We start from the raw sequence: 17008 nt of genomic DNA on the forward strand, positions 1-17008 counted from the left end.
TCTTATCTGTGATATCAATTTGAACAAACACTCCCAATCACTGCATTAAGGTTACTAAACTTGTAAGTCAGCAAATATGGGGAATGGGCTGCCCCGGGAAGTGGTTGAGTCACCATCCCTGGAGGTCTTTAAAAGACGTTTAGATGTAGAGCTTAGTGATATGGTTTAGTGGAGGACTTGTTAGGTCAGAGGTTGGTCTAGGTGATCTTGGAGGTCTCTTCCAACCTAGATGATTCTGTGGAAGCTAAAGCTAATCGTTAAGAAAATCATTCCAATGATTTTGAATAGACTTGAAAGGATTATCCAAAGTTGGAAGCAGTGTCCCCATAATCCAAGTCTATTCTTTTTATGTAAGTCAGTGCTTACAGGGATTTTAAACCTCACATCCTACAGAAAGTTGAATACAGTTATTGGTAGTAAACAAAACGTGATAATGAAAAGATAATGAAACAGGAACCAATGTTAAGGGAAAGGGTTTCACTATTAACATTGGTAGTCTATTTATCTGATACTTTTCATTATCAAGATACAGTTTAGTATTTTGTCCAGATATAAATGCACATATAGTTAAATTTTAATTTGTAGTTTATATAATCCATTTTCACTTATACTGAGATAAACTCAAATGTTCATTTGCCATCATTTTTCTTATGCATTAATGAAGGTCATTGGGCAGGTCTTTTAACAATTAGTTCATTTACCTAACCTGGAAAATAGCTATAAAATCTAAAACAATTAGTCTGACTTATTAATTAGCCAAATCCAAAGCAATTTTATGTCTGCAATACAATGTCAACCTGTAGATGAAGCTAAAAACCTAAAGCTATTTTGAAAACACATTACCCCCTGGAGACAATGAAGTGCAGAGTCATTTGTTTTACCAACATTTTTCATGCACTCCAAAGTCAGTTGAAATCTCAGGAAACTTTCATGAAAAATGCATGTTTAAAATGAATTTTTCCTCTAGAACATTGACTTATGAATAAAAATGTTAAATACATAAGAGATCGATAAAATCGGGACATTTAAGGGATAATCCAGGAAAAAGCAATTATTTTCACACACACAAAATATTTTTTTTTCAAATATATGTGATTATGGTCCTTTAAATTCAGAATATTATATTCAATAAGCACATACTTGTTAAACATCAATGGTTAAAACTCTCATTATTAAAGATCATCTTTAATAAGATGTGAAGAAAAAAACACCAGTCTGGGAATTGTGCTTTTTAATGCATGTAAAGATGGAATGAAGGGAAGCAGCAAAAATATTAAATTGGAAAGCTTAGTGACATGTTGGGAGGGGAATACTTGATCTTTTAAGTTTTCTACTTCTCACACTGTGAAGTCAAGACTACTCAAATTTGAAATATTTTTGAAGTTACTTCCTTCTAGTATCTGTTTTTAACTTTCACAGATACAGTTGGGCTCTAAAGAACAGTCACATCTATTCAACCAATTAGTCCAGCATTAATACACGTGCTCTACGCTATCCGAAGTTCGCCATTCAACAGTATGTTGGGAACCCATTTGAGATTAATTGCTCTGATGAGTGCTGTCTAAAAGTGTAAGACTGACAACTAAACATTTTCACTTAAGTCTTTTTGTACTGATCCAGCAAGTTTGTATGTTTCTGCAAATAGGATTCAAAGGAATACTAATAATTATTTGCACAAAAAATATTTTTCTTACTCCTAGTATACAATAACCAGTTTTGAAAGTTTATGGCCAGAGTATAAATTGGTTACTTTAACAACAATTAATTTTTTACATCAATTATTTTTTACTGCAAAAGAAGGAATAAGTACTTTTGCATTCTATTACAATTTTTTGAATCTTAGTTGGGAATCTGTATGCCTGGGGATCAATATACCTGTGTTAGAAATGCTAATACTGTAAGGTGCAGTAGAAAACAGAGTCAGAGTCCTTTTCATATATTACTTTTTATGCTGCTAGAAAACTGACTGATGTTAAGACTACTCTTCTTTCATGTACAAATAATATGGAATATTTTAAAGCGGATCTGTATTCTGTGTGTGCATGTCATGTAATGAAAAATAGGCAGATACAGAATGTATGTCACCATGATTTTCAGGAGATACGGAAACAGAATTTTGCTTTCAACCTGTTAACAGATTCTAGTACAGACAGTGCCATTAAAATCTTGACATTTGTTGTTGCCGGTAGTAGCAATAATTTCAGTGTTCCCCATCTTTGGCACAGGGGAATACTGCAAATGCCATACAGAAGGTTAAATAATTCCGCTAGTGAATATCAAGATATTATTGGGCATGTGATTACCTGGAAAAAAAATATGCATTTTACTGCTCTCAAATGTACAGTCTGTACACATGTACTCCACTTCTACAGATATATTTGGAGATTTACTTTTAAATGCTTCTCTCTCACCATGACATTTTAATAGGAATACCTTATTCCAAGACTGTAGTGTAACAGAAATGTACTAGATATGGCAAAATTATTTTAATAAATACAGAGAATTTCTACTGTGATTTTGCAGTCTGTAGAGACACTGTAATTCTGTACCCCTTCCAGCAGTGTGGTGGTAATGTTGAAAACCACCTACCTCTTCATGTGTATGTTTGCTTGCTTCTTAATGTACACACAATTAATAGAATATGGTATTTTATATATTAGCAAAAGAAATTTGTTTGAACTCAATGAACATTTTCCGTTGTGGAACTAGTGCACAATAGATGCAAGAAGTTAAGTAGTTGGAGTGGGGGAAGGGGAATTCTCTTTGAAATTATAATACCTTAAGTAAAATATCTTGATGCTTTTAAAGTGCGGAAAATATAAATATGATCTGAAGACTGCTGTGGTTGTCTGGCAGTTCATGCTAAGCTATCTTCTCAAGAATCTTACTTTTGCAAGGTTGGTTTTTTTCTTTGTTTTTTAATGGTAGTATATACTTACTGTCCCCTAGATGTATGAACCAGCAGTGTGATTAATGTAGAGGTAGCTGGACATATACAGTTCAGAGCTAGCATAGCATATTTAAATTCCTCTTCACACACAACATGATCTGTGGGGGAAAAAACAAAAGATAAAAATACTTTCCATTGAACAGAATTATCAATTCCTGTCCTTGTATATGAAAATGCTGAAGACAAGACAAGAATTTGCCTTCAGATCTTCAGCATCCACTTGAACCTGGAGAGGTTCAAGATGTTAAGATGATTTGCCCTATCTATGCTGTCTCTTAGATTGTATGACTGAAGTTAATTTTGCATCCAGTTTCTACTTTTGCCGCAGCTATGCATGGAGAGAATGCAATAGCTCTGTGAATGCTGCTTTTCCACTATCTTGCTACACTGGTAGTATGAGTAGGCCTTGTAACATGATTTAGCTTATAAATTTTGCACCTGCTGCAGTTTTGTATGAACTGGTATAGAGACATCAAGCATGGTACAGAGATGCACTTTTGTGTTCAGAAAATAATATACATAGGATACTGCAGTGCAAGACTGCCTGATCAATTAGATAGGCTGTGCTGGCTAACAGACCAATTATTTGACAGCAGCTCTGGGATGTTTGCACTGCACTTGCATGTATGTTGTAGTTTTGACTAGTACGACCTCCTAGAAACAACTGACAGCTGCTGCCTTTTTATCATCTAGGCAAGGGTGGTTGTGTTTTCTTTTACTGTTTCATACAAAATTTTTTTATTATTATTTTTTTTACCCCAGTCCTTGTCTGGGTTTTGTAATTACAAAATTGTGCTTTGTTTCTGAAAGTCCTTACAAGAAAGTATGTCTGCACAGTAGTACTGCACAGTAGTACTTGCTGTGATGGAACAGTACTGTAGACATGTCTATTTTTTTCTGTGTTTTAATGGAATTTAGGAGAGGAATTGATAAGAGAAAGCAAGAGAGGCATTAAATTTAGTTCCCTATATTGGCTTATATTTAAAATTGCCAAATCTTCTGCACATGCTTTCAGTATTGGATGAATTATTATTAAGGTTGGATGACTACTGCTTACAATTCAGATCACAGTTAAATGTTCACTAGTGCTGGTGATAGCATGAAAAGGAAATAGATACTACTCTTTAATGGCATTCACACAAACCTGACAGTAGAAAAACAGATATAAAAAGGGATAAGCACAAAGCTTGCTATTTAATTAAACTTACATTCATTGTAGAATATTAAAGGTCATGAAGACATTTATTTCATGCTAAGTAATTTTCTTTTCTTCTGAATTTAGTGTTTGATTCACACTATATTACTTTCAGTGGGAGCAGTATTTGCTTCTGATGAGCATGAACAATACACCTGGTACAGCTGATGGTCATATATGATGAATATAAGCCATATAAAAAGTGATGACTAAAAGTAAGCAAATACGAATAATCCCATCTGGATCTGAGCTAACTATATAACTCCACTTCTAACTGCATAACATATCATCAAAATGATTAGAACCACCTTACCTCTATAATTAAGCTATTCTCCAGCCAGAATTTATAGTGTAGCTATGAGCATGCCTCTTACTGAAAACAACGAGGGCACTTTATATGCCTTCTCTATTTTATATTTTTTTTTTATTTCTAGACAGTTTTCAGTAACAGAATCATTGGCTACTGAAAGGAGGAATTCATTCTTGCATTTTCAGAAGATCAAGACCTATTTGAATGCCATAGGGAAAGAATGAATTTAGTTTTATGAAGACACTGTCAAAGTAGAATAAACTGAGATTTTTCTTCTCTTAAATACATTTCAGTTATAGCAATTAAGTATTTGCTGCAGAAAATATTTCAGACAGAAATGTGTTCTTTTAGTTGACCGTGTGACACTAATACATCTATTTGAATTTTAAACTAGAGATTTTGAGAGGCTAAGACTTAGTCTACTACTTAGATAGAATATCTCTATTCCATTACCATTACTCAGATAGCAAAGATTTATGAAAACTGATATTGACTTCCTAATATTGAATAAGAAATCTTTATATTTTTGAATTTGTATAGAACTTTACCAAATAACTTCCCCTTGTTTTTTCCGTATAATGTTGTTGTAATACACCTAATACTTTTGAAAATAGACACAAGAAAAATATACAGAGAAATTATTTCATCAGCTGTTATTTCAAATCTTGTATTGAACAAAACTGTATATGTTGACCTAACTATATATAAACTAAAGAGTCAATCATGGATGGCACAATGCAAATGAAAAGTATATCTCAATTAAATCCTCCATATGTACTACACTCTCTAATGTATATAGGGACTTTCTGGATGGATTTTATGCAAAATGTTAGGCTAACAGAAAATATAGCACTCAGCAAACAGATTGCTGTCCTACAGTAGTCATGTTAATCACCTATGTGTAAGGAATGCACATTGTGTTCTCAAGTGCTTTTACATTAGGATTCATGAAGATGGAACTTATAGGACTACTTCCACTTCTCTTATAGACTATGACTTTGTGTGAGTCACTCATGTCCTTCATTACTCTTCATGCATCTGTAAAATGGGTATGAAAATAATACCTTACTTCAGAAGTGTTTTGAAGCTTTAGATATTCTCATAGATCCTTCAATAACATCATACAAAAGGTTCTTCAGCACTTTTATTACCACGATTAGAAACATTATTCTAATTCATTAGTAAAAAAATAAAAATTAAAAAAAACACTGTTTCCAGACTATACAATAATGCAGCCCTTCTTGATTCCTGTTCAGCAATTTAGGAAAAAAAATAAATTTATGTAAAATATTCATTTATAAGCAGTAACATTAGGCTCAGTAAATCCCAAAGCAGGAATCAGATTTACTTCTGAATTTCATTTTTAAGCTTCATCTGCCTTTTCTTCAGACTCGCATCACACACTTGGAAACTAGGTTTTAAGAAATCCAGTACTGTAAAATTCTGTAGATCCAAAATGATAAGGATCCAAAGTGCTATGGAATAGAATTGCATGTTGATTCTTCTCTACATTAGGGTCATGTTTTGCTCTTCGTTGGACAAATATAAGCAATATAAAGTAATTGGAACCAATCTTGTCTTATTCTAGAAATGTGTCCATCTTGATTGTTAAAATGTGTCTGACTTTATGGGATGCTTATTACCATTTTCAGTTCATTTCTGGAAATCTACTCATAGAACAATGAGGTTTGTGCTAAATTATTCTTCTATCCTTACTACGGGTGTTGACTTACAGGACAAGAAATGCAATTGGAAAAAATTGCCCACTCCTGCTATTGCTACTTCTTCCTATCCTAATTTGTGCTGTTGTCTTATTTCAGTGGTGCTTATTTCTTGAATTATTTGATATCTCTCTTCCCCTTCATAAGTTGCATTTTTACATTATTAAAATGAATATTTTGTACTATATAAACCCTCGTCTTTTCCTTCTTTTCTGTAGTCATTTGAAACATCAGGAAGAGGTACTATGGGTTTCTCCTCTTTGGTTGGAGTTAAGTTCTCGTATTATACACAAACGAGGTCAAAAATAACTTGTTCATTTCTCCAATTAATTGACAGATCATAACTTGCCTACGTTGTCATTGTGCTTTATATTTACATTCAGGACTCTTATTGTGGAGCTGCAGTAAGGGTTATGCAGAACTTTATTTAATGCTTCCTTTTTTAAAGTGAGCAAGGAGAAAGTTGGGTAACAGTTCTCGAGTCTAGGACATTGGTCAAATCTGTGACTTTGGCTACTAGTATCAACAAATTACTCATTCCTTGTGCTGTAAAGCAGAGGAACAAACTGGAAGTTATCTTTAATATTCAAGATGTCAAATCAGTTTACCAAACAGAAGTATTTTGATTGTATTTATATTACAGAAATATGCCATTCAAATATTTGGGAAATTGTAGTTTTTGTGAAAATATATTTTGACAGAAAATCGTCTGTCACAAATAGATGTAATAATGCCATGAAGTGAGTTATGACTTCTGTGATGTTATTGAAGATAAAACATACTCAAAATATTGATTTATGTCTACAGCATCAGCCAGGTGGTAAGAATGTCCTAGACCTGACATAACTATTCTCAGAAACCATGCTGTTGTCAATTTGATAAGTTAACATGATCACTACCAGACCAGATAGATAAAAATGTCCATCCATTATCTCTAGACTATTTTTATCCGTGGTTGGATAGATTAATCATCAGATGCATTCAATATCCATTTCAGTGAATCTGGACTGTGTTCTTTTCTAATAAACCACTGAAGGTTTAATGTTAGATTTCACCAATCTGAGCTAATTAGTTAGTGCATTTTGAATAAATACAGAATGACAAAATATGTCCCCTGTTCCAGGAACCGTGATTATATATATTTTCTGAATATTCAAGGGAAAGATGATTATTTTCTAGAAAATATATGAAGTTATTAGTGCAACTCAGAAAATATATAATTTAGTCTCTGAATTACATAAATGTACTGCTCTACTGTGGATAACTTTCACTTTATTTCACGTTTGTGCTGAAATGCAACAGCAGATGCATACATTAAGGGTACGTAGTCTTTTGTAGCCCTGTGAGTTTGCAGGAAAGACTGGGAGATTGAGAAAACCATATGCAACTGCAGGTGAACGAAAATGCAATATTACTGAAAGAAAAATGGGACGTGTGAAGTATTTGGATATTGGAAATAGCTAAGAAGTAAAGCATTTCAGCTCAAGACAAAAATAGTTAAGAATGATGATATAGTATTTCCTTGCCCATCTGATAACTTTCATGTTCAGGTCACCATATTTGTAATGTGTTCACACCTTGAACACACAAAGGAATTTACTAAGATAAACCCTTATGCCACATGCTTTTCAGATTCCACTGAAACATAATACCCAAGCACAGAGAAATACTTCCACTGTATTAAGTGTAAGCTACCATTTTAAATAAGGGTAGTTATTTAAAACTCCACGGCAAAAAATAGCAGAGAAAACACAGGACGCAAGGGTGTCTCTCTGGCATCAAGTGAAAAGACAGGAAAACATGCCTTTCTGACAGGCCATATTATCCAGTGCTAAGCGTCTCCATTCCCTTGCTGTGATGATGAGAATGGGTTCTTGTACTCTTATTAAAAAGAGGAAAAACAAAAATGTTGTCTACTGGATGGAAATAAATTATAGCAGTTACTTGTCTTATATACTGTTTCTAAATCCAAGACAGAGTAGCATCCTGGAGATTTTCTTTGGGACAATGCATTTAGGGTCTACATTTCAGGTTTGTCTCATGCAATCTCAGATGACTGGTTAATATAAGATGTTGAGTGTTTATAGTGTTTTAGATATTTTCAATTTAGTTTAAAATGAAACTTTTTGTTAGGAGAACTTTCCTGAATTCTTTCTTTTTCCTAAATTCAGAAACTTTGGTTTTGAGAGTTGTGTTCTGTAAACTTGCATGTAAAAACCACACACACACACAAAGTAGTAGTAGTAGAAGAAATCATATTACTGAGTACTTCAGGTTCATAAAAATGCACAATATTGGTTTGGGAAACATTCAGAAGAAAGGAGTCATTTTTTAGAGGAGTATCAAATTTAAAAGAACTCTCTTGCATTAAGGCAGTAATAAAGCAGTCCTGAATCATAATAGGAAAAACACTTAGAAAAATGTTGCCAATGGTTATGACAAATTTTATTTGTAAGGACTCTGGACGTGGCTATAGCCTGCAGCCTCCAGTGGGTATGTATCTTAGAATGAAGCAAGTTGGACAAGATTAGTAACCGAAAGAGTCCTCTTAGGAAAAGGTACGCAAGTAAATGCTATTCTGATGATTCTAAATATCAGTGGCCAACTATTTGTGGTAGATTAGCATCTGGTGGTGCTGGTAACCTAGCCAAATTTAAAACTGCATTAAAAATTTCCTGTGTAATCAGTAAGATTAAATTAATCTTGCAGGAAGGCTTATAATTCTCTGCTTGCACAGTGAAATTGTATGAAAGAAAAAATATGATTTGAAATGGGTGTGTGTGGAAATGGATGCAGTGATCCCTCTGATCAGTTCAAAATTATTTTGAGATGTAAGCTGCTATATATATATTTAGTTCTACAATACAGTGCTTTTATTATTAACATTAGAGGGGGCTAATGAAGCATAGAATATATAAGGTTTCCTCAAGACCTTCAAGAAATACAGAACATTCAGATTGATTAAGCTCAATGGAAGGAAATATTACAAAAGAAGGTTTTGTAGGGTTTGTTTAATATATGGTCCAAATTCTTAATCTGAGATTTAAAACGGATATTAAAAAAACTCTGTTTTTCAAATCTAGTTATATATAAGCTGCTACAGAGACAAGACATTAAGAATAATGAAACTCTCTTAAAAATACAATTAGGAACAACAAATTAAGAGTCACCAATAAAAAAAAGTGGCCATGGCTAGGGAGAAGAGATTGTTTGTGCTGTGGAGTTTTAAGGGAGAGATGAAAAAGCACCATCATTCTTGTCAAAGCACGAATCTTATTCTCTGCTGTGCCATTTCATAGTTTAAGATTACACTTTTATAACTTCAGGACTGCTATTGATGCTCTTTTCCTTCTTTCCAACCTTGTGATAAATTCAGTAGCTTTTAAAATTACAGCTTTAAATGTTGCTCTGGAATTGTTCTGCACTGAAATTTACTTTTTCATCACATTCTGGGATGATGAAGGAGACTAATATTTTTCCATTGATTTTTTTTGAATTTTGCATGAATCATGAATCTTTTCTTGATTAGAATATCCTTCAAGAAAACTGAATTTTCAAAATTACAGTTGAAAAGGAAAGCTTTCCTTCTACTTCATAGTATTATTTTTCCAGAGGTAGGCAAAATGAATTGTCATTATAAATGTATTGACATGTTTTTGCACGTGAATGTGTGTGTGTGTGTGTGAACGTCTATGTGTTTCTATATATGCTGAGAGACAGAGATCCACATATATAGTGCAGAGAAAGTTTGTCAGATTAGAGCTTGTAATCCATTCTTATGAGAGAGGATTTGTTTGGATTTCTTAACATCATTTTGTATTTTATATCATAGTTTCCAAGATATCAAATCTACTTGATATAGAATTAAATTATTTTTCTCTTTCCAAATCATTTGAAAGAAAAGAAAATCATGTTTTTCACATGACCTAGAAAAAAAGAAAAAACACTCCAATGTAAAGACTTTTTTCAGTTGCTTGTTGAATTAAATTTCGCCTTTTCTAAGCAGATCTTTTCATACACCCCTCGGTAACAGCACGTTTTAAGTCAGAAGTTATTTCAAGACATGGGTAACGTAGCGGGAAGAAAACCTACCTGGACCTCAAATAATTCAACATGGTATATTACATAACGTAGCAGAGTAATAAATACAGTAATCTTCAAAAAGCTTATAAGTAAGTTTAATATAAAAATGGAATTTTACAATATAAGCCCATGGTACTTGAAAATATTGTACTGTTCGTGTGGTTCTAACATGTAAATATGCTTAGGTAAAATGACTTTGCTTGTGCATCTATGAAAAAAGCTGCTAAATACTAACAAGTGGTTCAAATGGCTGAAATCTTACACTTACCTGCAAATTTGATGTGGAATTTATTCTCAGGTTTCAGTATCTGAACATACAAAGGACAATTTGGGGCAAAGTCTTTAACTGCCCATGCTCTTAAAATGGTCTGATGATCCTAGAATAAAGAGTATGAGGTGATAACAATAAAATACAAATAATCATCATGTTCCATTAGGGAAAAAAAAAAAAAAAAACTTTCCATTGCAGAAAACTAACTTTAAAACATGCAACACCAGCTGGTGTGGATGTTTATGTACATCTAAGTAATAATACATATTATGCTTATTACATAAATCCAAATATGTATATATATACACATTTAGCCAGCTACCAACCGAAGGATTCCAACAGATTTCCCAGCCTGATGGTTTTTCCCACTTGTTACCACATGTCAAGAGTGAGTTAATGACAGGAAGAGTACTGCTATTCCATGAAAGAAAAGTATGTGCTAATGCATTCGTATATTAAATTTCATGAACTATGGGTAATTTCAATGTATTAGTGATCAGTTTTTACTTATTTCAGAACTAAAAAGGAATAATTGAGAGCTGCGTGTAGGAAACAATATTTGGGTTGAAATGCTTTGCCTAGTCATGAAATTGGTGCTTTGAAAAGATAATATGTAAAGAATGATTCATTATGGTTGCAGCATCAGCAATAAGAAAAGTGTTCAGACTCATGAACACAAGGGAAAGTCTCTGCCTGGAACAGAGCATAATTGATGTTTTCAAACCATAATATTTTAATGTCACTTGAGATGGTAGCAAGCAGTTTTTCTACTAGAAATACTAGAATGAAATCATAAGAGAAAGACCTGTTGAGGACAGTAAAATGCTTCATTTCATGTTTTTCATATTAACCTTTTCATGAAAGATGTAGGATTGCTGTGCCTGTTCAGGAAATTTCAGAACTTAGATATACCATGCTATAAGATTTCCTTGTGTGCAGTCACATTTTCTTCACTTTTTCTGTATTATATGACTTCTTATCCCTAGGGTGTTGTGGGTTTGTTTTGCATTTGTTTGTTTTGTTTTCCCTGTTTAGTCTCAAGGGAATAAAATGCCAAGGCAGTTGAGAAGTAACAAAAGGCTACGTAATGGGATAGATGGAGGTTATAGTGATACACTACAGGAGAAGTAAGAGGTTTGGGGGTGGGTTAGGGACTGATATGAAAACCTGTATTATTGCAGATATGTCATCTATTTTTTTATGCGAAAGGTGTCAGGAAAACAGAAAAGGTGTCAGAAGAACAGTCTTTAGAGTTGTTTCCACTGATTCTGTAGCTTCATCACAGTTTGACATTACTGCAGAACTGTTGGCTTTCTGTTTTACGTTTATAGTAATTTCTATACTATATTGTAGTGACTTTAAAATTTTGATATTTCTCCTATGTAAAAAGGCAGCATATATAGATATATTATAAACAGAGACAGCTAATGCAAAAGTATGCTTCTATCCTCTTTATAAAATATATGCTTCTTTGTGAAATGAGGGAAAAAAATACATTCTCTTCTGTGTGCATTCCACACAGTAACTTGCAGACAGTGATCAAAAATTACCAGTTATACTGATGCTGATAAATATAGAGGTGATATTTAAGTTCATGTATTGAAAGCTGCAAATTTTAAAGAGGGTGTAGTGGGAATTTACATCATCAGAACTCAAACCAAGACTGATTTAATAGACTGATTTTTGAATAGTATTGTTAATTATTCTTTTTTTGTTACTCCACACTTAGGTTAGCATTATAGTAGTGTCATTCCATTTGATTAAAGAAAGGAAGAAAAGGTGCAACCTTGAAATCAGCAATCTCCAAATTTTCAGAAAGCATCAGAACAAAGCTTTTGGCAGTAGAACTCATCTTTCATACACTTATATAGCCTATTATTGAGTTATCTATAGGATAGTTCAAAAGACACTTTTCCCATCCTTTATTGGGTTAAAATAGCAGATGCACTGTTTCAGGAACCTTAGTTTTGTGGAGCAATTTGATGTAGACAGCCCATTGAATTCACTTTTAAGAGTTGCATCCTACTGTGTGAAACAGATGTCTGTCTTGCATTCTATAGCAGAAGAGCAGCTTACATCTTGGTCTGAGATGTCGAAATAGCATTTGATAAAATTAAACTTGGCAAAGCTCTCTCTTGCCAGAATAGAGAGAGTTGCTAGTAGGAGACTTTGGAAAGCTGACAAATTCTTGCTCTGACTATTGAAATTCCTACTTCTTTAAGTGAAAAAGGAAACAGTTTTCATCACGTAACTGCTTGTCACCTGTTATTGTACTTCTGAGTTGCTGTTGAAATCCATGGATGAGAAGCAGCATAAGCTTTGGCTTTGGAATTTAACTAAGAAAATAGGAAGTAATGAACTGTCAGTGGCAGCTAGGGCAAAATGAGCAGATCCTTTGCTGAGGATTAGCTGGAAAGATAAAGCCTTATTGGCTTCGAAAAATCACATGGGTAACAACAGCTGTTCTGGTAAGGGATCTCCTCGATGCGTCTTTTATTTCAACAGCTGTCAGAAGTAGGAGAGGATCCAAGGCACTCCTACAGTTTGTTGGCTTCTTAAGCACAGCAGGGTAAAAAAATCAGTTGTAGACTGATTATGAGATGGACTTAGATGAAATAACACCAGCTCAGTGACAAACTGTAACCTTGTGTTCTACATTACTGAAATCCTCAGCAGGGCCTAGAGCTGGAACAGTGTAGAAAACAAATTCTATTTCATTTCAAAGCTCTAGGGGGTAGTAAAATAAAATAAAAAACAGAAACAAACTTGTCCATTTTCCTACTTGAAGTATAGATAATTGTATTCCCTGTGAAAAGAAAATCTGAACAACAAAAACAGAGTGGGAGGTGAAATCTTGGTTAAAAACTTCAAAATACACTGCCCCAAAGAGTCTTATTCTTACAGCTGAGATTCTTGACTTTCTCCATTCTCCTTTGGAGCCAGAGAATAATGACTTCTTTGAATCTTAATGCTCTGGGATTTCAAGGCTCCCAGGTCTGTGACAGAATTGAGAATTGAGACATGAGCTAGCAGGATCCAAGGTTGATAGCTAGAAGCTGGAAACCCTGTTGCTTCCAGCTCCAGGGAGCCCTAATAGCAGGCTTTGTTATGGAACCTTCAGCAGTTAAAGCTGTGCAATCTCTAGCAAATTGCAAGATACGTTGCTTTTCTATAAACAGTTTTGAACCTGATAGATCTGCTAGGAAAGATTTTGATGAATTGATTTTTTCCAGCAAATGTTTTTGATTGGAAAGGTTCTAACTCATTCAAATAGAAGCATTTATGGAAGTTTTAGTAGGTTTTTGACTTGAAGTTAATCCCCCTTATGCAAAATCTGTGTGTTTAATAAGCTACCTTTAATCTCCTCTTCACAGAACAAACCTCAGTTCCTGAGAGGGTATTAAGGCACAGTAACAGTATAAACAGCATGCACACTCATTCCTGGTTATTTCTTCAGAACTTACAGCTGCTGTCCGGTCCACCTCGCAGCGGCTACTCAGAATGAAACAAGCTTCAGCATCATCCATTCTAGAAGAAGGGGGGAGAAAACCCTGTTATATACCGAAAAAAAAAAACTTCTGTTGACTTCTGTTTCACAGTTTATAGTCTTGTATGCTTATAGATACAGAATACAGAGAACGTTTAGTCTAACTTGCGTACTAACTCACAGTACTATCACTACTTCTTGACTATGTTCTAGGAAACTCTCCCCAGTGCCAGTAGAAGCTGTGTCAACATAAAAAAAAAAGGTGGTCTCAAACACACTTTCTTTGCAAAATAAGTATTTATCTGCCATGAGTATAAAAGGTGAATAAATAGCACCAATTCATATACCGTGTAAGTGTACAATATGTACACGTTATTATTGATAAGAAGAAGTGAGAGGGGGCTGATGATATAGAATTGTCTTCCATAGCACTAGCAAAGAATATGGGTAGATGTGGTAGAGTAATGTGTTAGGGATAAATAACATCTCTGTGTATGTATGCAATAAATCAACTGTTTTCAGTCCGTGGCCTCCTTGAGAACTTTTAATGCTTAATTGTTCTCTACAGGTTACAGGTCACATAGTAAAAGCAGGGATGGTGGAAGTGGGGAGGAAAAACTCTCTGACTAAAAGTCTCATGAAAGCTTGCTTTTTGACTCTTGCCTCAGATCTTACTGTCGTTCTCCAGTGAGTCCTACTGGCGCAGGGAAGCAAAGAAATGGAGACTTGGCTGACCTGCTTGGGAAGACAGGACTTTATGGGCAAAGAAAAACAGCATGACCAGAATGGGTTTCCTGGAAAGCGAAAAGTGAGACAAGCTGGAGAAAATTATCTGCTTATTACAGCAATTCTGGAATGGGACCTGAGAATCCCAAATCTTTGATTTCTCTGCTTCTAGAAAATGGAAGTGGTGGTTGCTAGCAATAGCTTAGGTCATTGGGACCCTAGGCTTAGACTGAGAGCCTATTCTATTAGGTGTTGTGTATACACAGAACAAAAAGACAATTATCATGAGAGGACGTCATCTCACTAGATGTCAGAGCAGAGAACAGATTGAAGAAAGGATGCGATGGAAAATACTAGCATTACTTTGTAGATGTTTCTGAGTAATTCATCCCAGACTGAAGGGAGAACACAGGTGAAATCAGTGGGATTTTTATGCTAATCTGTTGTTTGTGTGAAAGAGAATAGTATTATAGGCTTAACAGAAAGTTTCATCTCTGTAAGGACCAGGAGTGGCAGGCTAAATGAGAATAAGGGGTCACTTCTTGATGTGAAAAGAAATGTAAGCCAGGGAAGAACTGCAATGAGACGTAAAGCAATGGACTACATAAATAATATTTCCAGAGTGTTCTGAAACAAGTATTTAGGGACTTGAGATTATATATATTAAAAAACATAACCATTGTTTCAGTGAGATTAAAATGAGAGCTTCCATGAGAAAACACTTGAAATGTGCAGTTTCAGTCTACATAGGGTGCTTTACACAATAGCATCAACAATAGCATACTGGTTTTATTTGGGCAGAAAAAAATTAAGATGTATTTTCAACTATCTGGAACTAAACTAAAGTTGATGAATAGATATCTATAATGAGAAGCCAAATAGATTGAGCAACCTTGTAATTTATGGCTACAGAAATGGTGATTAAATACGTGGTTTGTGTGAGGTCATTCAGAGAAAGTACAAAGAGAAGGATAAGGTCAGGTCATTGTAGGTTCCCCATAAGCAGTAAACAGCAGGAAAACAAGGGAAGCTTCAGAAGATTGAAGTATTTCAAATGGAAAAAAACATTGCAACAAAGGCAAATCCATATATCTAAAATAGTAAGGTCAAGTGCAGCTGATGTGGAGAAGTGAGGACAGGAGGCTGATTCTAATCACTGATTAAGAAGAAATCATGGGAGCTGTATGAGTCGTTCCAGTGAAGCATGAGAACATAAATAGGAAGATATGGTCTTTAACAAACTGTAAGAAAGAAAATTCAGTGAAATGAGTGATGGAACACGTTTTGATGAGAGATGATGAGGGACCAACAGCATGTATAGATGATTTTGTAAGAAAATTAAACTTCATTGATCGTATTCACCATTTTCTCCAATGTTTTTTGAAGTTTCTTGAATCACTTCAGCTACATATGGCAAGGGTAACAACCCCTTTGGTATTAACATTCTATGGATATCATGAATTTAGACAACAGAAACACTAATAACAACTATGTTAAACACAATAATATCCTTATGAGAGAAACATTTTAATAATGTTCTAACAATTGGAAAAGCTTTGTCAATTACACCATTTTTATATGTCAGAAAATCTGGATCTGCGAAAAACAATTCTTCCACTGCTTGAGGATGACAGAATTTAAAGGCACTTTATATATTGAAGATAAATTTGTGGAAGGAAAAAAGTATAAAGTAAAAAAAAAAAAAGAGTAGATATAAAGAGGATTCGTGCAGGGTTCACTGAAGTGGATAAGCGTAAGGAGAGAAAAAAATGTTTTTCATGACAGAGACTGGGAGAAAGCTCTAGGGGAAGGAAATCAAGCACAGTAGTGTTGTTCACATTCTAGTAATAGTCTGCATGAAGAATGAGAGCTGTTTAATCAGTTACTGTGCTATTTCAAATGCTGAAGTAGATACAAAAGTTCTAGTTGTACTGATGAACAATATAAGTAGCAGTATGATACCACAGGATAGAATTTGTTTTTTCTTGTTAATGCTGGGCATGTGAACACTGTTCAGAGAACACCAAAAAAATCCAAAATGAAACTCTCAAAGATAGGAAGCAAGAACAAATATCATTTTTTTGTAAAGTCAGATTGTGTACTAAGGCTTAGAAAGAAAAATACCGTCCTTAGTTAACAATTTACTAATTATTTATTCTGCCAACTTTTGGTATTCCTTTCCTTTTTTGGTGAGACCTTTATCACGATATTTTGGCATTGCATTTCATGTATGATATATGTATAAACTTTGATAAAAAAAAACAC

The 17008-nt window shown here is 34.2% G+C and overlaps 2 protein-coding genes across 17 annotated transcripts in view; one reads left to right on the forward strand and one right to left on the reverse strand.

The window, feature by feature from the left end:
• The window catches only part of LOC308198916 (uncharacterized protein), an 802411-nt gene that overhangs the window by 706338 nt on the left and 79065 nt on the right, over positions 1-17008 (forward strand). The gene's annotated exons all lie outside the window — the stretch shown is intronic.
• Positions 1-17008, reverse strand: part of KCNT2 (potassium sodium-activated channel subfamily T member 2) — a 148458-nt gene that overhangs the window by 50387 nt on the left and 81063 nt on the right. For all 16 annotated transcript variants that reach the window (XR_013954268.1, XR_013954269.1, XR_013954270.1 and 13 more), the window contains 3 exons: positions 13995-14058; positions 10528-10636; positions 2940-3048 (listed from right to left, as the gene is read on the reverse strand). Coding sequence is in view for 12 of the 16 variants with exons in the window: in XM_080602125.1 (XP_080458251.1) it covers positions 2940-3048; positions 10528-10636; positions 13995-14058 (282 nt within the window). In the remaining 4 variants the exon portion in view is untranslated. The remainder of the gene's footprint in view (positions 1-2939; positions 3049-10527; positions 10637-13994; positions 14059-17008) is intronic.

Source organism: Anser brachyrhynchus (genome assembly GCF_964034855.1).
Source record: "Anser brachyrhynchus genome assembly, chromosome: 8".
NCBI lineage: Eukaryota > Metazoa > Chordata > Aves > Anseriformes > Anatidae > Anser > Anser brachyrhynchus.